Source organism: Physeter macrocephalus, chromosome 10 (assembly GCF_002837175.3).
Source record: "Physeter macrocephalus isolate SW-GA chromosome 10, ASM283717v5, whole genome shotgun sequence".
Taxonomy (NCBI): domain Eukaryota; kingdom Metazoa; phylum Chordata; class Mammalia; order Artiodactyla; family Physeteridae; genus Physeter; species Physeter macrocephalus.
The window spans coordinates 60,392,917-60,409,282 of record NC_041223.1 but is presented as its reverse complement, the minus strand read 5'-3'; the positions used below and the strand labels follow the sequence as shown (position 1 = coordinate 60,409,282).

The window sequence follows — 16,366 nt, the reverse complement described above, 5'->3', positions numbered from 1 at the left end:
TTATTGCTATCACCCTGCCCCCAGGTTCTCCCAACCAAAAATGCTCTAGAAGGGAGACGATCACCCGGCTCTAGTTAAGGAACGAACACTGTTGTTAGAGATGAGCTGTCATCACTTCAGGGTCTCCACTCCTGGCTTTCTGGGGCTCCCAACAGCGTGAGCTGGGAAGGAAGCCAGGAGCAGATAGAGCCACTGCTAGGAGGAAACGGCCCTCTGTGCACCTGCTCTGTGTGAGGCTGAGAGTCCAATACTAAGTTTCCAAAGGAACGAGGCAAAGTCGAGGCAAATTCCATTCATACCTACATCAGGCAGGCCCACTTGGGCCCAGGGAGGCAAAGCACCAGGAGGTCCAGACAGCATCAACCTCCAAGCCAGGCAGGGCTCCTGAGTGTCTATGTAGAGCAGGAGCCCAGGGACGTCAAACCCCCCACATGACAAAGCTGGCCAAGAGCTGGATGCCCTGTTGGGCTCTCCCCCTGCAGGCCAGGTTCGGGGGAGGACTCCAGGTCCAGGAAGTGGAGCCAAGAGCACGAAGGAGCCCATCAGAGTGGGTCACCCTGCACAGGGCTGGTTACACCCAGCACAGCCCCCAGTTCCTCGGCACCAGGTAGGTTTCAACAAAACAAATCCCAAACCCCACTTCCTGGAGTAGGTGAAGTACCTAGTGTGCTCCAGAATAGATATGAGGGTACTGAGAGAGGGTCAGTGAAAACCCACTGTCCCCAGACAAAATAGGCAGCCCCGAAGGACTAGGTCCTATGACCTTGGCTCCGTATACGTTAGTTGTTCCCAGGAGAGGCCATCATTCCACACACTGAAGCTCCTGAATTCAAATGATCTGCCTGTGATCTGTCAGAGCTGGGACGCAAACTCCGTCCAGTACAAAGTCACATCAGCCCAGCCACCTCCAGCCGACCAGGTGAGCAAGGGCGTGTCACTCGGCTCAGCATCCTCGCCCACCCACGAACAGATGCCTCTCTGTGCTTCTCTTTGAGAGGCTTCCCAACACAGCTAAACCCACTGGGTGCAGTAAATACAAAATCAGAAGAGTTAAAACATGGTAATAAGAGGAGGACTCGGATTACAAAGGGAAATGAAAGAGGTGAGAAAATGTCAAATGCTGCACGTGTACTCGGGCTGGGTCAGCATCTCTCTTAGCTTGATGTTGACAGTACCCAGCCGAATCTTCTGAGCAGATGTGTTTATAAACAGCCTTTTACCCTGACCTGTTTATAAATAGAAGAGCTTCCTTGCTCAAAATCCCCCTTGGCTCACAACACATTCAGAAACGCCAGCATCACTTACAGCCAGTTAGTAATGCTACACCATGTTCCACGTTCTCTTTACACGAGGCCATGCCACACTAGAAACAGTCATGCTCTAGTGATTAAAAAGAGAGACATGTGCTCCTGAAAATTAGGGGACTTGGTTAAATGGTGCGACTGCAACCTACATGTGGAAGCAAAGAAACGAACAGAAATAAAACTTTAAGTCAGTAAACTAACAGTGCTTTCTTTACTAATCATGCAAAAAGTAAGGTTAGAAAATATAGAATAGAAGACATGGTACATTACCCAGAAGCCCTGCTAAAGACCGCATGTCCTTCTCCATCAGCATGTAAATCTCTTCCTCTGAGAAGCGGCCAATGCCGTGGCCGTGCATCTCGCGTTTCACGATTCCTTTCGTTATGTGGCACACGACCCACCTCAGCAGGTTACTGAAGGGACCGCCACCACTAAGAGAGAGCATCTTCCGGGTCTCATTGAGATTGTCCACCCACTGGCAATAAGCTAAGGTCCTGCAATTGCGTGGAAACAAGTTACTACTGTGCGTTAGGTACATAGCAGGTCCACAGAGTCAATATCCAGTGAGGGGTTGGGAATTTAGCACACTCTGGAGGACTGAATCATTGCAGCTTTTCCAAAGAGCAGTCTGCACGGCAGATATTACAACAGACTCTAGTCCATGCCTGGACTTAGGGCCTGAGGGAGAAACAGTGACAAATGCAGACAGCTTGCCATGCTACCATCCCAGCAAACTGCAGCTGCCGCAGATCCCCCAGCCCCCAAGGCCATGCTTCTGCTTTCTCTCAGGCAGCCCCACAGAAAACAAGTAGAAACCCACTTTAAAAGGCTTTTAGACAAGACAGTGAGTACCTACATGGCGAGGTGGGGGGCATCAGGAAGGAGACGGCAAGGACTGGGGTGCTGGCTTCATTCTTTCTTGATCAAAGTAATGGTTACAAAGGTCTGCGCTCTGTGGGGTTTTTTTTTTTTTATTTTTATTGAAATATAGTTGATTTACAATGTTGTGTTAGTTTCAGGTGTACAGCAAAGTGATTCAGTTTTATAAATATATATATATATATATATATATATACTTATATACATATATTCTTTTTTTACATTCTCTTCCATTATAGGTTATTACAAGATATTGAATTTAGTTCCCTGTGCTCTACAGTAGGTCCTTGTTGGTTATCTATTTTATATATAGTAGTGGGTGTATTTCAATCCCAAACTCCTAATTTACCCCTCCTCCCCTTTGATAATCATAAGTTTGTTTTCTATGTCTGTGAGTCTATTTCTGTTTTGTAAATAAGTTCATTTGTATCATTTTTTTTAGATTTCACACCTAAGCGATATCATAGGATACTTGTCTTTCTCTGTCTGGCTTAGTTCACTTGGTGTGATAATCTCTAGGTCCATCCATGTTATTGCAAATGGCATTATTCTTTTTTATGCTCTGTGTTAATTAATTAAGCTGCACCTTTTTGTCTTGTACACTTTGTGTATGCATTTTATATTTCCTGATATGAAAGGATTTTTTAAAAAGAAATCTTTTTGCCTTTTTGACAGGATCAGGGAATAGGTATAGCTGTCTATGTTTACTATAAACCATATAAATTATAAATAGTACATAAATGATTCATTCTCCAGAAGGGCAGCTCTCTGCTTCGGTTCGTTCTCCAGGACCCTACAGCGAGTATGAACACACCAAAGGAACTTGGTTGGATCAGTCTTCCCATCTGGGGGGTCGCTCATGGCAAACACCGACCTGTCCAGGGTCTCCTGCGTAGTATGGGTGGACAGCTAAGCAGCTATTCACTGCTCATGTGCTATGCTGGTTGCAATACCCAGGCCTTTGCTGAGTTTGTTCTCTGAACCTGGGCAATCGTAGGAACGTTTTTATGGTTCATAGTGTTGGCAGATAGAAATTAAAAGGTTTTCCTACTGAAGGCTAAGAAAAATGTAGCTGTAGGCATACAGGCAGAAGATGTTTTAGCTTTTCCTCACAGTGAGCAATGAAAGCTGTACTGGAATTATCCCTACTCCCACTGTTGGCTGATACAGCAGTAATGGTCACTTGGAAAACATCAGAGGAATGAAAATATTTTTTACACAGAGAACGCAAGGGTTGATAGCCAACCGTAGCTACTTTCCATTTCTTTTACTTTCCACCTCAAGAAAAAGAAACAAAAGCGGAAAGTAAGGCCCTGAAATTTTGATCATTTTATATAGTTCTATTCTTTTCAGTGCTCTTTCCTGAGTATGAAAATAAGGGAAAAAAAAAAAAAGATTTCTCTCATTTTTTTAAGCCTTCCTGATTTTTACTGAAAAGTCCCACAACCAATTTCAACATACTCTGTACTACAACCACAACTCTTCTTTATTAGCTTTTTAAAAGATGCTTACAAATCTTGTTAGAAATATTTGTGTACCTCTTTTTGTAAGGATCTCAAAATAAAGTATTGAGGAGGAAAGAAATTTTGACTGAAAAGGGGAAAAAGTACACTGCAATGGTGACTAATTAATATGTAGAGAGTCATAACACTTTTGATATAAAAGATTTCATTCATTCTAATAGATTCTTTATAAACATGCAAACAAAACGCTCTTCTGTTTGCTCTTCTTTTTATACCTGCAGTCATGAGGGTGTCAATTTTCACATTTCTTTAGAATAATCATCACTTTGATTCTAACTGTACTAGATCTAAATTCACAATAAAAGGCCTATACCATCCTTGATTATTTTGGAAGGCAGTGATCTGAGAATAAAACTAAATTATCCTAAGTTAAGTATGACCAGGTAGTAATAGCATCCAGGAAGCATCTAAAGCATAAAAATGAGGAATATGGTGGCTCTAAACGGACACGTTGATGTGAAAAAGAAGACACTCTCTGCAGACAAATTGCATGGGCTTTATCACAAGCACAACTGATCTTGAAGAATGAGCAAAAGTTCCCCAGGCATGAAGCAGAACTTCAGGACGGGCGGGTGGGGTCTGGGATGCCTGAGGGAGCTTGTAAGAGTTGAAGCTAGAAGGGTGGGCAAGGATTGGGTCAGGAGGGGTCTGATGCAAAGGATGCTAAGATTTATTCAGAAAGCAAAGTTTAACCACCAAAAGGTTTTAAGCAGACGAGAAACATAATCAGATGTGTGGCAAGGTGAGGAAAGGACTGGAAGTGCAGAAACCACAGAGGAAGTCATCTCCCAGGCTGATGGTTGGAGTGGATGGTAACCAGTACCAGCATACACGAGGTGGGACAGATTTAGGTGACGAAAGATGAATTAACCTGTTGCATTTGAAGGTTCCATGGAACCTCCAAGGGAGGATGTCCCGAAGGTTGCGAATTCACAAGATAGGTTTAGACTCAAGATAAAGAATTTATGGGCCGGGGCATGGCGGTGGCAGTTTCAAGGCTGTGAGAGGAGCTGAGGTCGCCTAAGAAAGTTTCTAGGGTAAGGAGTGGTTTGGGAGAAACCTAGTTCAAGGGTAAGTGAGAAGACTAGAAGGCCAGGCTGGAAGGGCCAGCTTGGAGAGAAGTAGGGACACCGCTCTGTGTGAGATGGAGATGTGAGGGGCTGCAGAGAGGTTCCAGGTTCCCGCCTGATGAACTTGGTCTCCTCTGAGAGCAGGAAATGAGGGCGCAGGCAGAAGACGAGGATGCAGCACTGGGAAGAGAGTCTGAGAAGACTAACGGGTTAGAGGAGCAGGTGGGGAGGGAAGAGGCAGCTTCTGTCTGGGCCACACAGCTGAGCAGGGAAGAGAAACACCTCCCGGCCCCGATGCAATGGTGTAAGGTTCTCCACCTGCGTTAGCAGGTCGCACGCAGGGCACAGAAGGAACACTGGGTTGATTCAGAATTTTGCAGCTAAAAGTAACCTCAGAAACTGTCTGGCCTTCTTCCCTTCTCTTTCCCACCCTGCTCTCTATTTCTTTCCCACCCTGCTCTCTATTTCTTTCCTCTCTTTCCCTCCCTGTGCCCCAAATTACAGACCAGTATCAGGGAAGAGAAGCAAATGAGGGCCAGGCAGGCTCTTCCAGGGTCAAGCCCCATAAAGTGTGTATAAACGACAATGTCAAGTCAATTCCTACAGGTCAAAGACGTCACTCATGCATGCTGCCGTATCATAACAACCACTAACCCATGTCCTCCCACACCCAAGCTTCCTGAAAACTCTCCACCGGAAGTTGGAGAGGGAGGGGTCTCCCCCCCCCACCACTCCACCGAAACCACTCTCGTCCAAGTCAACAATCCCTTCTTATTGCAAAGTTCAAATACATTTTCTTTCCACCTCTATCTTTCTTGAACTCCCTGCAGCAGCCAACACTATCATCCTCTTAGAATTCTCCCTTAGCTTACGTCTCTGCTGCTTTTCCTCTCACCTCTTCCATGTTGCCAAGATTTTTCTCTTTATTCCTTCCACCTTCTTACACGTCACTCGTGGGGTGATCTAATTTTCACACTCATGATTTCAAAGTGAGCACTTCCCATGAGACCCCTGCCCTGAGGTCCACGGATCCATGTGACGGAGCCTCAGGGGCTCAAACCAACATTTCCAAAGTTGGATTCATCCTCTTCCTTCCCTTCAATTCTGCCACTCTTCCCCCAAACCAGAAAGAATCCCAGGAGTTCCTGTTCACTGCTCCCCACGCCTCACTCCTGACAGCCAGTCACCCTGTGGCTTTGCCCTTTTCTCCAACTCAGTTAACACCGCAGTGCAGGCTGCATCACTGCTCAACCCTGAGGACAGCGGCCTCCTTGCAGGGCTCCTGACAGCCCCTCAAGGCCCTCCAGAAATCCATTTCCCCGGAGGCAGCCACAAAAAGCCTCCTAAAACACAAATCGAATGGTACCTCGCTGCCTCTCAGAGTCATTCATTAACTCCCCATAGCTGCTCAGCTCGGCACGCCAGCCTCCCATCCCTCCCCACAGCCTGACCCCAACACTTGCATCACCGCCCGTGCACCCACCACACAGAATTCCACGTGCCCCCCACAGACACCCCTTTCTTGCCTCTAGACTTTGGCAGATTGCTGCCCCCTCCGCCTGGACATCCTCACTTTCCCCTCCCACCTGGCCCCTTCGCCTGCCACCCTGATTGGCCCTAGATTCTGCTGTGGCACCATCTCCTCAGGAAGCTCTCCCCTCCTCGCTCCAGCAGGTGCTGGGTGCCTGGCCTCAGTTCTTCAAACGCTCCCCCGGTGCTGGCCACTATACAAGCTGGGTGCCTCCCTCCCCTGTGGGCCATCTGAGGACAGGGACAGCATCTTGTCACCTTGCTTCCCCCCCCCCCATCCAGCACAGTGCCAGCTACTGGTAGTCATCCATTCACTAAGTTTGCTGAAAGAATGAATTATCGATTGAATGAAAAGCCTTCACTTCTGAGCCAGCCTCTGCTAAGTAGTGTTTCTAAGGGCTGACAATATTTACACAGAGAAATGGAAAGAGAGATGCCTATGGAGAATGAAGAAGAAGGGGCTGCCACCATTTTCTCCTCGGATCTGCCTCTTCACTCTCCACTGGGAACAGGCCCACTGCACAAGGAATCATGAATTATTAACTGGAGAGGACAGGGAAGGCCAATTTGGAAACTAGACCAGGCGGAGCAACTAAAATAATTTCTCATTCTGAGAGCCTCTCTCAGGAAGTTGATACTCATTTTCGTTATCGCAACTGATGTATCTGGTCTCTCCTACAAAATGAGGTCAAAGAGGTTTTTTCTTTTTTCAATATTGATTATCTTAGAACAGAAGAGTAAACCCTGCTCAAACATTTTTAAAGCAGATTAGGAAGGCAGGAAAGAAAAGCAGACCTCTGATGTTTTAATGACGATATCCCTCATTATAACCTAACATGAGGCCTGGCCCATAGCAGAAATGACTGTTAGTACACATGTGAGAAACTGCAAACCATGGCAAACTACTGTTTGACGAATGAGTCTTAGCATATGGCCTTCCCAACCGTGAGAAGGCCTTTTTCTGGGTCATGCTACATCTTGCCATCTTTCACTTGTACTCTAAATGCTCAAGGGTGCGAGAGCATATGATATGCTTCTGTTATTTCACCACGTTTCACAGGCATTAGATTAGCCTCTCCAAACAGGGAGCCTCACTACATCTAAAAGTAAGGGTGGAGGGGGACAACAAGAGAAAGGAGAAGGGACCACATCAACAGAGCTGTAATCAGGGAGAGAGTGTCTCCTGGCTTTTAGAGAAGGAGATCTTGGGTAAGTCATTTTATTAAAGCATCCCATCTCTCCCATTCACCAAAAGCCAAAATCAAAATTTAAAAATTATGGCCAACCTAAAAATGAATTTGCATCCTCTATTCTAACCCCTATATTTTTATGGGTAAAACTGTTATGGCTATAGATAGTTTGACAACGGTGCCCTGCACACGTCCCTATGGGGTTGGAAGACGCTCAACACACTCAGTAGTGTCCACAAGGGGGCAGTATGTCACACAGAAGCAGCTATAGCTTCTGTTACCAAAACTCAATTTCGCTCCAGTAATCAGACCTCGCTTTACATCGGCTTCCCTGCATTAGATCTAACATGAGCATCCAGTGGAACAAAGGGAATGAAACCCATCTTCCTCATCTTCAATAATAGCTGTATAATGCAAGTGTATGGATTTCAAGTTCAGGAAAAACCACTTTATAGCTGAGTGTGCTTATTTGAACAGACCTAACTCAGAGCTTCAGAATTATGTGATGTTATATAATGACAGCCTTCCAATGTCTTTGCTTTTCAGAAAATCATATGTGAAGTGGAGTATTTTTAAAGTTTCAGACCAAAATAAACATATCTGAAAACTCCAGATAATTGAATCAACTGAGTCAAACAATTGATTCCACCCCTTCTACTTCTGTAAGTACAAACACAACCTCAGAGCACGCTGATGGTCAGAATTTAACAAGCTCTCATGGAAAGCTCATACTTGTAATATTTTCCTACATATTGTGGTCAGATCCCTATGCTGGCCCCCGGTTTCCACAGGTACACATTTTCTTACCATGGGTTGCACGGGCAGTGTGGGACTGGGAGGGGAGGGTGTGTCTTTTCTCCCCTGGGATTTAGAGCTCTCAGGAAAGCCGGTTCAGGATCTCCCCAAAGCAAGAAGTTGGCTAAAGGTTTGGAAAGTTTATGAAACAGAGAAAGTTTGTTTCTCCTTCCGCTACTAGAGACTAAAAGAAATTGGAGGAATTCGGATTTTTTTGTGTGTGTGTGTGGTATGCGGGCCTCCCTCTGCTGCGGCCTCTCCCGTTGCGGAGCACAGGCTCCGGATGCGTAGGCCCAGCGGCCATGGCTCACGGGCCCAGCCGCTCCGCGGCACGTGGGATCCTCCCAGACCGGGGCGCGAACTCGGTTCCCCTGCATCGGCAGGCGGACGCGCAACCACTGCGCCACCAGGGAAGCCCCGGATTTTTTTTTTTTTTGAAAGTTCACTGGATATTTATATCTCAGTCAAGACCTGACCTCCCACCTTCACTATCTGTTCCTCAAATTAACCCTTGAGACACAAATAGAGACAGTAGTTAACCCTAAAAAAGTACTTTTTTAATTAAAGAAAGAGAAGAATCTACAAATGACCTAAGCAACTTCCCAAGCACTTGGGGGTTTGTAGTCTGTAAAATTAAGATTCTTCCCCACCAGGGTACCACCTCCCAACTCTCCCTCCCACCCCTCCCCACCACACCCCATCTCGTTAGCAGGGACCATCTCATTAGGAAAAGAAGGAAAGGGAAGAGCAGGAGATGAACTTCTACCAGACAGTAAACATACATAAAACGTCACTAATACCCAGAGCAAGAAGCAGTGATGGGTGGTACTTGGGAATCTAGCTGGATCAAAGTCTTTGTAACTTGAATATAAATTTTATGAACTACTACAGAAAACAAAGAGTGTAGAAAAATACCAACTTAAATATAAGGTTTTCGGCTTTTCAGGCAGCTGACAAAGTGCTAGCTCTCCACATTACTGGGCCCATCCATTAAACGATGTAGCACTTTGACGGGGGCCTCAGAAAGGGAAGACACCGAGGGTTTGGGTGCCTGTGCTCGTTCTTCATTTCCCTGATCGCTGCAAAGCGGGGACTGGAACCTGGCAAGCAGGTGAGACGACTCTGTCCCTCAAAGCCTTTTCCCTGAGACTAAGCATGTCACCTGCACTCATGCATTTTGGTCCACACTGCAACCTCTGCACTCTTTGAGAGGGGAGGGCCAGCAGTTCACCACAGGTATTATAAGGGACAGACCCGAGTTCATTCTGGGCACACGGAGTCTGTGATCACTCCCAGGCTGATCTGCACCCCTGATTCCACTCTCTGTCTGGTTCCCTCCTTCCTCCCACACTCTGCAGTGAGAAGGGGAAGAAAGTGGTGCTTCAGGTCAGCCCTGGAATAAAGTGAGCAAGAACTGAAAGTGGAAAAAGAAAAAGAAAAACAAGACGGTCACAAAATCCAAGAGACAAGTTTTCTATTTAGAAAGAGAGCTGAATGGATGAAATAGGAATATGATGGCAAAAAAACCTTCTACAATCAACCCCACAGTGAGTGAATCTCTTGGTGGAAGAGGTAAAAGCTACTCGGTGAGCAATAACCCAGGAGTAACAATTAATGCCAAAAAAAGTGGGCTCAGCAATTCTTTATTAAACCTTTGGAACAAGATAAAGTGCAGAAATCAGGGAGAAAACGTCTCTTATCTATTGGAGTGTATAGAAAGTTGCTAAAACTCCAGAAGACGGATGAAAGAAAGAGAAGAAACCCACATATCAATGAGCTTGTAAAGCAAGAAGAACCAAGTCTGCTTAACTCAGGCGATGTCACAGCCAGCACGCCAGGTGCAGCACAGGGGTACCTACCTCATCCACACAGCGTGTGTTATGCTTCGGACTCAGGGAATACAGGCTAGGAGTCAGCCAATCAAGGCAAGGTACAGGATAGGAGTCAGCCAATCAGAGCAAAGTACAGGCTAGCAGTCAGCCAATCAGGGCAAAGTTGCTCAGAAAATAGTAGTATGCTTTACTTCTGGATCATAGAGAAGCTCTTGTCATCCAAGGAAAACTGACAATACTCTGCCAAAGCTTGCTTAATTTATGTCACCTGAGACTTCTGTCCTGCCTTAGTCTTCTGTTCCCTCCTCTGGGTATCTGATGTACTATCACTTTAATTCAGCAGTTTGTACTGGTAAAAAGCCCAGTCTACTGAAATATCTCCCTCACCTCAGTGACTTAGATCAGGAGTCAGCCAACTATATAGCCCATGGGCTAAGAAGTTTTCATATTTGTAAATGGTTGAGGAAAAAAAAATCAAAAGAACAGTATTTCGTATTAAATGAAATTCAAATTTCAGTGCTTTTGTTGTTTTATTGAAACACAGTCACACTTATTCATGTGTGTACAATCTGTGGCTGCTTTTGCACTAAAACTGCAGAGTTAAGTAGTTGCCACAGACACATATGGCTCGAAAAGCCTAAAATATGCACTAGCTGGGCCTCCACAGAAAATGTCAACCCTGCTCTAGATACCTAGAAACTTAACAGTCGTAACTTTTACCCCTAAGTCAGTCAGAATGTAGAACAGTTTGGAAAAGGCAGTGGGGGGGAGTGTCTGAAAAGTGAAACAACTTAGCTTACTCCAAATGATAGGGACAGGCCCTGGACACCCACCCAGGTGCCCGCGGGGACTCACCAATAGAAATGCTCCTCCACCATCTTAGTCACTGCCCTGGAGATGGCTCTTTCATGAGGACCAAGGTTTTTGTTTAAATTCACTCCAAGTTTCTCTTCCAGAAAGTCAATTATGAATTCTGTCCCAGAAACTTTTTCATGATTATATTCAATCCAAGGCATTTTCCCTTGAGCAGAGAGCTTTCCACCAAAATAGTTCTAAGCAAAGTAAATTTTAAAAAGAGAAAAGCAATGTTTTATTTAAACTTCACTGTATGATTAACAGAAACAAATATTCCAACGGCATATTTGATAGTGACTGCACTATTCAAGTGAATGAACTCAGCATATAAACTCTTAAAGGAATAAGTAGTTACTCTTAAAAAAAAAAGATTTGTCTCACATGAAAATATTACTTTACTCCCATAGATTTTATCATGGGTTCTGGCTTACTGTTTAAAAAAAAAAAAAAAAAAAAAAAAAAAAGAGCAGGGAGGAAGGGAAGTGTTGAAATGATCCTAATCATTTCAGTAGGAGTCAGTCTAGTTATAATATATGAACAACCCAAAAATGCAAAAAGTAAAAATAAACCATGAGGAGGCTTGTACTGACCAGGCTACTGATCAAAAACCTCACTTGAAACCCAGTAGCTTACACTTGAAAATGCTTAATACCACTACACTGCAAACAAGTGGTCCCAGAAATTATGTTAGGTGTAACAAGTGTGTCCAACAGACTTAACTCCAGTGCCTGTGAAAATGCAGATTCCTGGGCCCCCACCCAGATCACTGGGTCAGAATCCAGGGAAAAATGCCCAGAAATCTGTGTTTTTGACAAGCTCCCTTTGATTCACACCCACACTAGAAGCTTACAGTGTCTCAGAGGGGATTCTGATCCCAGAATGCAGTTGGGTGGGGAGGTGGAGGTGGAGTCACACACTTCATAGACACTGAGAATGACAGAGTAACATCTTCTCACTATATTAAAAGATCTTAACCACACTGATGGAGGGGATTCTGTGGTAATGATTGCATTTACTCAATCCCTTTTCTCAGTAAATTTGGACTGTATAGAACCCAAAGTTGATTTTTAAATCTGAATCCATTTTTGGGTGGTCTACACAGACTAAATTAATCAGATTATTACAAACTCTTCCTCATACTTCATAGAAGTCGATAGTTCAGATACTGTGGGCTAATAGCAAGTGTTGGTTCCTGTGGAGGAAACTGAACTCTCAAATATTGCTGGTGGGAAAGTAAAACGGCACAACCACTTTGAATCCATGTGACAGTTTCTTAAAAAGTGAAGTACACACCTGCCACTCAATCCAGCCATTTCACTCCTAGGTATTTACCCAAGAGAAAAGAAAGCATATGTCCATGCAAAGACTTGTACACAAATGTTCATAGAAGCTTTATTTGCAATTGTCAAAAACAGGAAAAAAAAAAATCAAATGCTCATCAAGAGGTAAATGAATAAACAAATTCTGGTATAACCTTACCATGGAATACTACTCAGCAATAAAAAGGAATGAACTATTGATACACACAATGAATTTGGTAGAGAACAGTGGGGACTTTAACTGTTCTCTGACTCTTGGTGTCTTGATTTCTTATCTCATTGATTATTCTAAAGAAATTCATTCTAGGCCTAAGCCTGGAAAAGGGAGTTATTGGGGCTGCTGCTAGCCGTATTGTTTTTGTGCAGTTTGGAAAATGGAGCCTACTCTGGGTGGATACAGTCCATGCCAGGATTCACAGCTTGGCAAGAGGTGGGTCCAGATTTTGCCCCCACTCTTTGGCCAGGCACTGTTGTGCAGTGAACAACCTGCACAGCTATACATGGCAGCCCTAGACATTACTCCTGATGTTGAGAAATGTCAAGTTTTAAAAGTTGCTAGTACATCTGACATTTTTATAATTTGTACACTAAAGATGTGAATTTACCATATAACATAGTATCTGCTTCAGATCACTCTTGATACCACCCATGTCCTCCTTCCACATCCCCTTCTAGACTTGTCATTCACAGATGGATGCTATCCTGCACACTGACCTCAGAGGGAACTGTCTGTAGTGCAAATGAGATGCAGGACCTCTGCTGCTCAAAATTACCCAACGGCTTTAATGGGTCTAGTGTAATCCCCTTCACAAAGCGGTCTAGGCCCATACCATCTAGTCGCCACCCACCTGCCCAGCCTCCCTGCCGCCAGTGCCTCTCATTTCCTGAATTCCAACTACTCACCCCTAACCAAGTCAAAGTCCTGCCATCTCTCTGACTTTGTACACTCCTGTACCTTGTACAGGAATCCCTTTGCACATACTCTGCAAGTCCTATCCATCCTAAAGAGTTCAGTTTGAATTTCACCTTGTTGGTGAACCATTTCCTCAAGGCACAACCATTATCTGCCTTTCCTCCATGCTTCCACTGTGCAGTGTATATTGCCCTCCCCTTTCAGAATTACTGTTTATACATCTGCCCTTCCCTCTAGTCCATTCCTTCCCTGAGGCCTTGGTACATTTTTATCTAGACCATTTTTTTTTAATTGGGGCAATAAAAATCAGTGATGAACTCTTATGGGAATGAAAGTTCTAGTAGGTTTTCATCATCAAAATTTTTTTTTTTGCTTACTGGATAAAAAAAGCAGGAGACAACATTTTAGAGATACTATGAGTATATCTAAAAATTAGATGAATTCAAAAAATATTTTTAAAAAGAAACACAAAAATGTCCAAAGTGATTGTCAAAACTATGTGTGAGAGGCAGGTGATCTTTTTCCATGAATTTCAATTTTTCTGAATGTGGTTATATTACTTTTTAAATAAATAGATATAATTTTTAAATAATACTTAATTTTCCTTAACTTCCTTAAATATACTAAAGAACTCCTAGTCTATTTTTATCTAAGCAATTGGAGTCTGACTGGCCCACCAAGAGTAGTTTCTGAAAGTAATCTGGAGAAGAAAGATGAAGAGGTAAATCCTCTTTACCTCTTTTCCAAGCTGATGCTTCTCCCTGCAAGTCTGTCCTAGATGAGTTGAATGCATCTACACTTACATTACATTATTAGCACAGCAGTGAAAGCAACAGGCTTTGGGTTTAAAAATCTGGCTCCCTCATTTAGTCACTCTGTGACCTTGGACCTCCCTGGTCTCCCTTAATCCCCCCTGGGCTCATCTATATAATGAGGATAATAACAGTTGCTTGAATTAAATGAGAAAATGCACACCAAGTGTTTGACAGAGTGCCTTCATCAGAAGTATTGACATCACCATCACCATTTCAAAATGGAGAACTTGAGGACTTAAAAGAAAATCCCAGAGTCTTGGGAAACCGACATGCTACACTGGCCACAGGGCCCCCAACTTTTCAGCTAAATTTATATCCATTCCATTCACTGCACCTCTGGAACCATCTTGAAAGGTCTCCCACTGGCTAAATTCGAGATAATTTGAGCAACTTTTGTGGATTATAACACTTTGAAAAAAATGCATGCAACCACTATTGTGAATAAGAAATACAGGCATCAGTCTCTGCCCCTGGTTCCCAGCACAGAGCCCCTAAAGCCCTTATACACTCCTAAGTAACAGGAACACTAGGAGCACCTTTTGTTCTAAGCAGGTGACTCTGAGGAGGCTCCTGGATGAGCTGCTCACCAGAAAGACCAGGTCCCAACTAGAAGCTTAGTGGTATCAAACCCCTCCCCCGCCCTCCAGAGGGCAGAGAGGGCTTGGACATGGAGTTATTAACTGATCGTCTCTACATGAGGAAGCCTCCACAAAATCCCCAAAGTATCGGGTTTGGAGAGCTTCCAGGTTGGTGAACACCTTCACACTGGGAGGGTGACACCCTCAACTCCCCGGGGACAGAAGCTCCTACACTCAGGACCCTCCCAAACCTCACTCTTCATCTGGCTGTTCATCTGTATCTTTTATCATATCCTCTAATAAACTGGTAAATGTTAAGTAATTGTTTCCCTGAGTTCTGTGAGCTGCTCTAGCAAATTAATCAGACCTAAGGAGGGGTCATTAGAACCTCTGATCTACAGTCGGTTGGTCAGAAGCACAGGCGACAATCTCGCTTTGCAACTGGCATCTGGGGGTCGGCGGTGGGGGGCAGTCTTGTGGGACTGAGTCCTTAAACTGTGGGATGTAAAAAAAAAAAAAAAACTGTGGGATGTGACACTATCTCTGGGTAGTGTCAGAATTGAATTAAATTGTAGGATGTCCAGCTGGTGTCAGTGAATCACTTGGTGCGGGGAAAAGCCTCCACACATCTGACCGTAAGTGTCAGAAATGAAGTGTTTCATGTGAGTAGTAAAGGATACTCATGGGGAGAAACACGCAGTAGGGAGGAACTGGTTTTCCCTACGCAAGAAGGAAAAATCTGAGTACTTCCCTTTACAGGTAGTTTTGTAGAAGAATGTCCTTCTTTTTTGGAGATGCATGCTGAAGAATTGAGGGGCGAAGTGTCATGATTCTTACAGCTTATGTTCAAATGTTGCATCAAAAAAATTGTTCATAAAGGTATATAAAAAGAGAAATAAAGGAAAGAAGGCAACATGCTAACAATTGGCGAATCTAGGTGAAGAGCATATGGATGTTCATTGTATTATTCTTTTAACTTGTCTGTAGCGTAGAAAAATTCCGAAACAAAAAGATGGTGGAGGTGGTGTACAGACAAAAACAGCAAATAAATAGAACATCAGAAGTTAGAGGAAAGACCAGCTTCTGTTTCCTAACCTCGCAACCTCACAATACCTATTTTTAGCTTCTATATTCAAAATGTTAAATAAATCACGATTGTTCAATCTTAACATGTAAAAGGCTAATTTAACCCTTGCTCAAGAAAGGGAGGATTGCAAGATTGGAACCAAGATGGTGGAGTAGAAGGACATGCTCTCACTCCCTCTTGCGAGAACACCAGAATCACAACTAGCTGCTGGACAATCATCGACAGGAAGACACTGGAACTCACCAAAAACGATACCCCACATCCAAAGACAAAGGAGAAGCCTTGATGAGACGGTAGGAGGGATGTAATCACAGTAAAATCAAATCCCATAACTGCTGGGTGGGTGACTCACAGACTGGAGAACACTTATACCACAGAAGTCCACCCACTGGAGTGAAGGTTCTGAGCCCCACGTCAGGCTTCTCAACCTGGGGATCCAGCAACAGGGGGAGGAATTCCTAGAGAATCAGACTTTGAAGGCTAGTGGGATTTGATTACCTACCTGCTGGTGTTGGAGGGTCTCCTGTAGAGGTGGGGGGTGTCTGTGGCTCACCGTGAGGACAAGAACACAGGCAGCAGAAGTGCTGGGAAGTACTCCTTGGCGTGAGCCCTCCCAGAGTCTGCCATTAGCCCCACTAAAGAGCCCAGGTAGGCTCCAGTGCTGGGTCACCTCAGG

At 44.3% G+C, this 16,366-nt stretch overlaps 2 protein-coding genes across 9 annotated transcripts in view; both read right to left on the bottom strand.

Moving 5' to 3' along the window:
• The window catches only part of COQ3 (coenzyme Q3, methyltransferase), a 163,534-nt gene that overhangs the window by 92,469 nt on the left and 54,699 nt on the right, over positions 1–16,366 (bottom strand). The gene's annotated exons all lie outside the window — the stretch shown is intronic.
• The window catches only part of FAXC (failed axon connections homolog, metaxin like GST domain containing), an 80,935-nt gene that overhangs the window by 43,501 nt on the left and 21,068 nt on the right, over positions 1–16,366 (bottom strand). For all 8 annotated transcript variants that reach the window (XM_007101132.4, XM_028494625.2, XM_028494624.2 and 5 more), the window contains 2 exons: positions 10,979–11,175; positions 1,575–1,798 (listed from right to left, as the gene is read on the bottom strand). In XM_007101132.4, the coding sequence (XP_007101194.1) occupies positions 1,575–1,798; positions 10,979–11,175 (421 nt within the window). The remainder of the gene's footprint in view (positions 1–1,574; positions 1,799–10,978; positions 11,176–16,366) is intronic.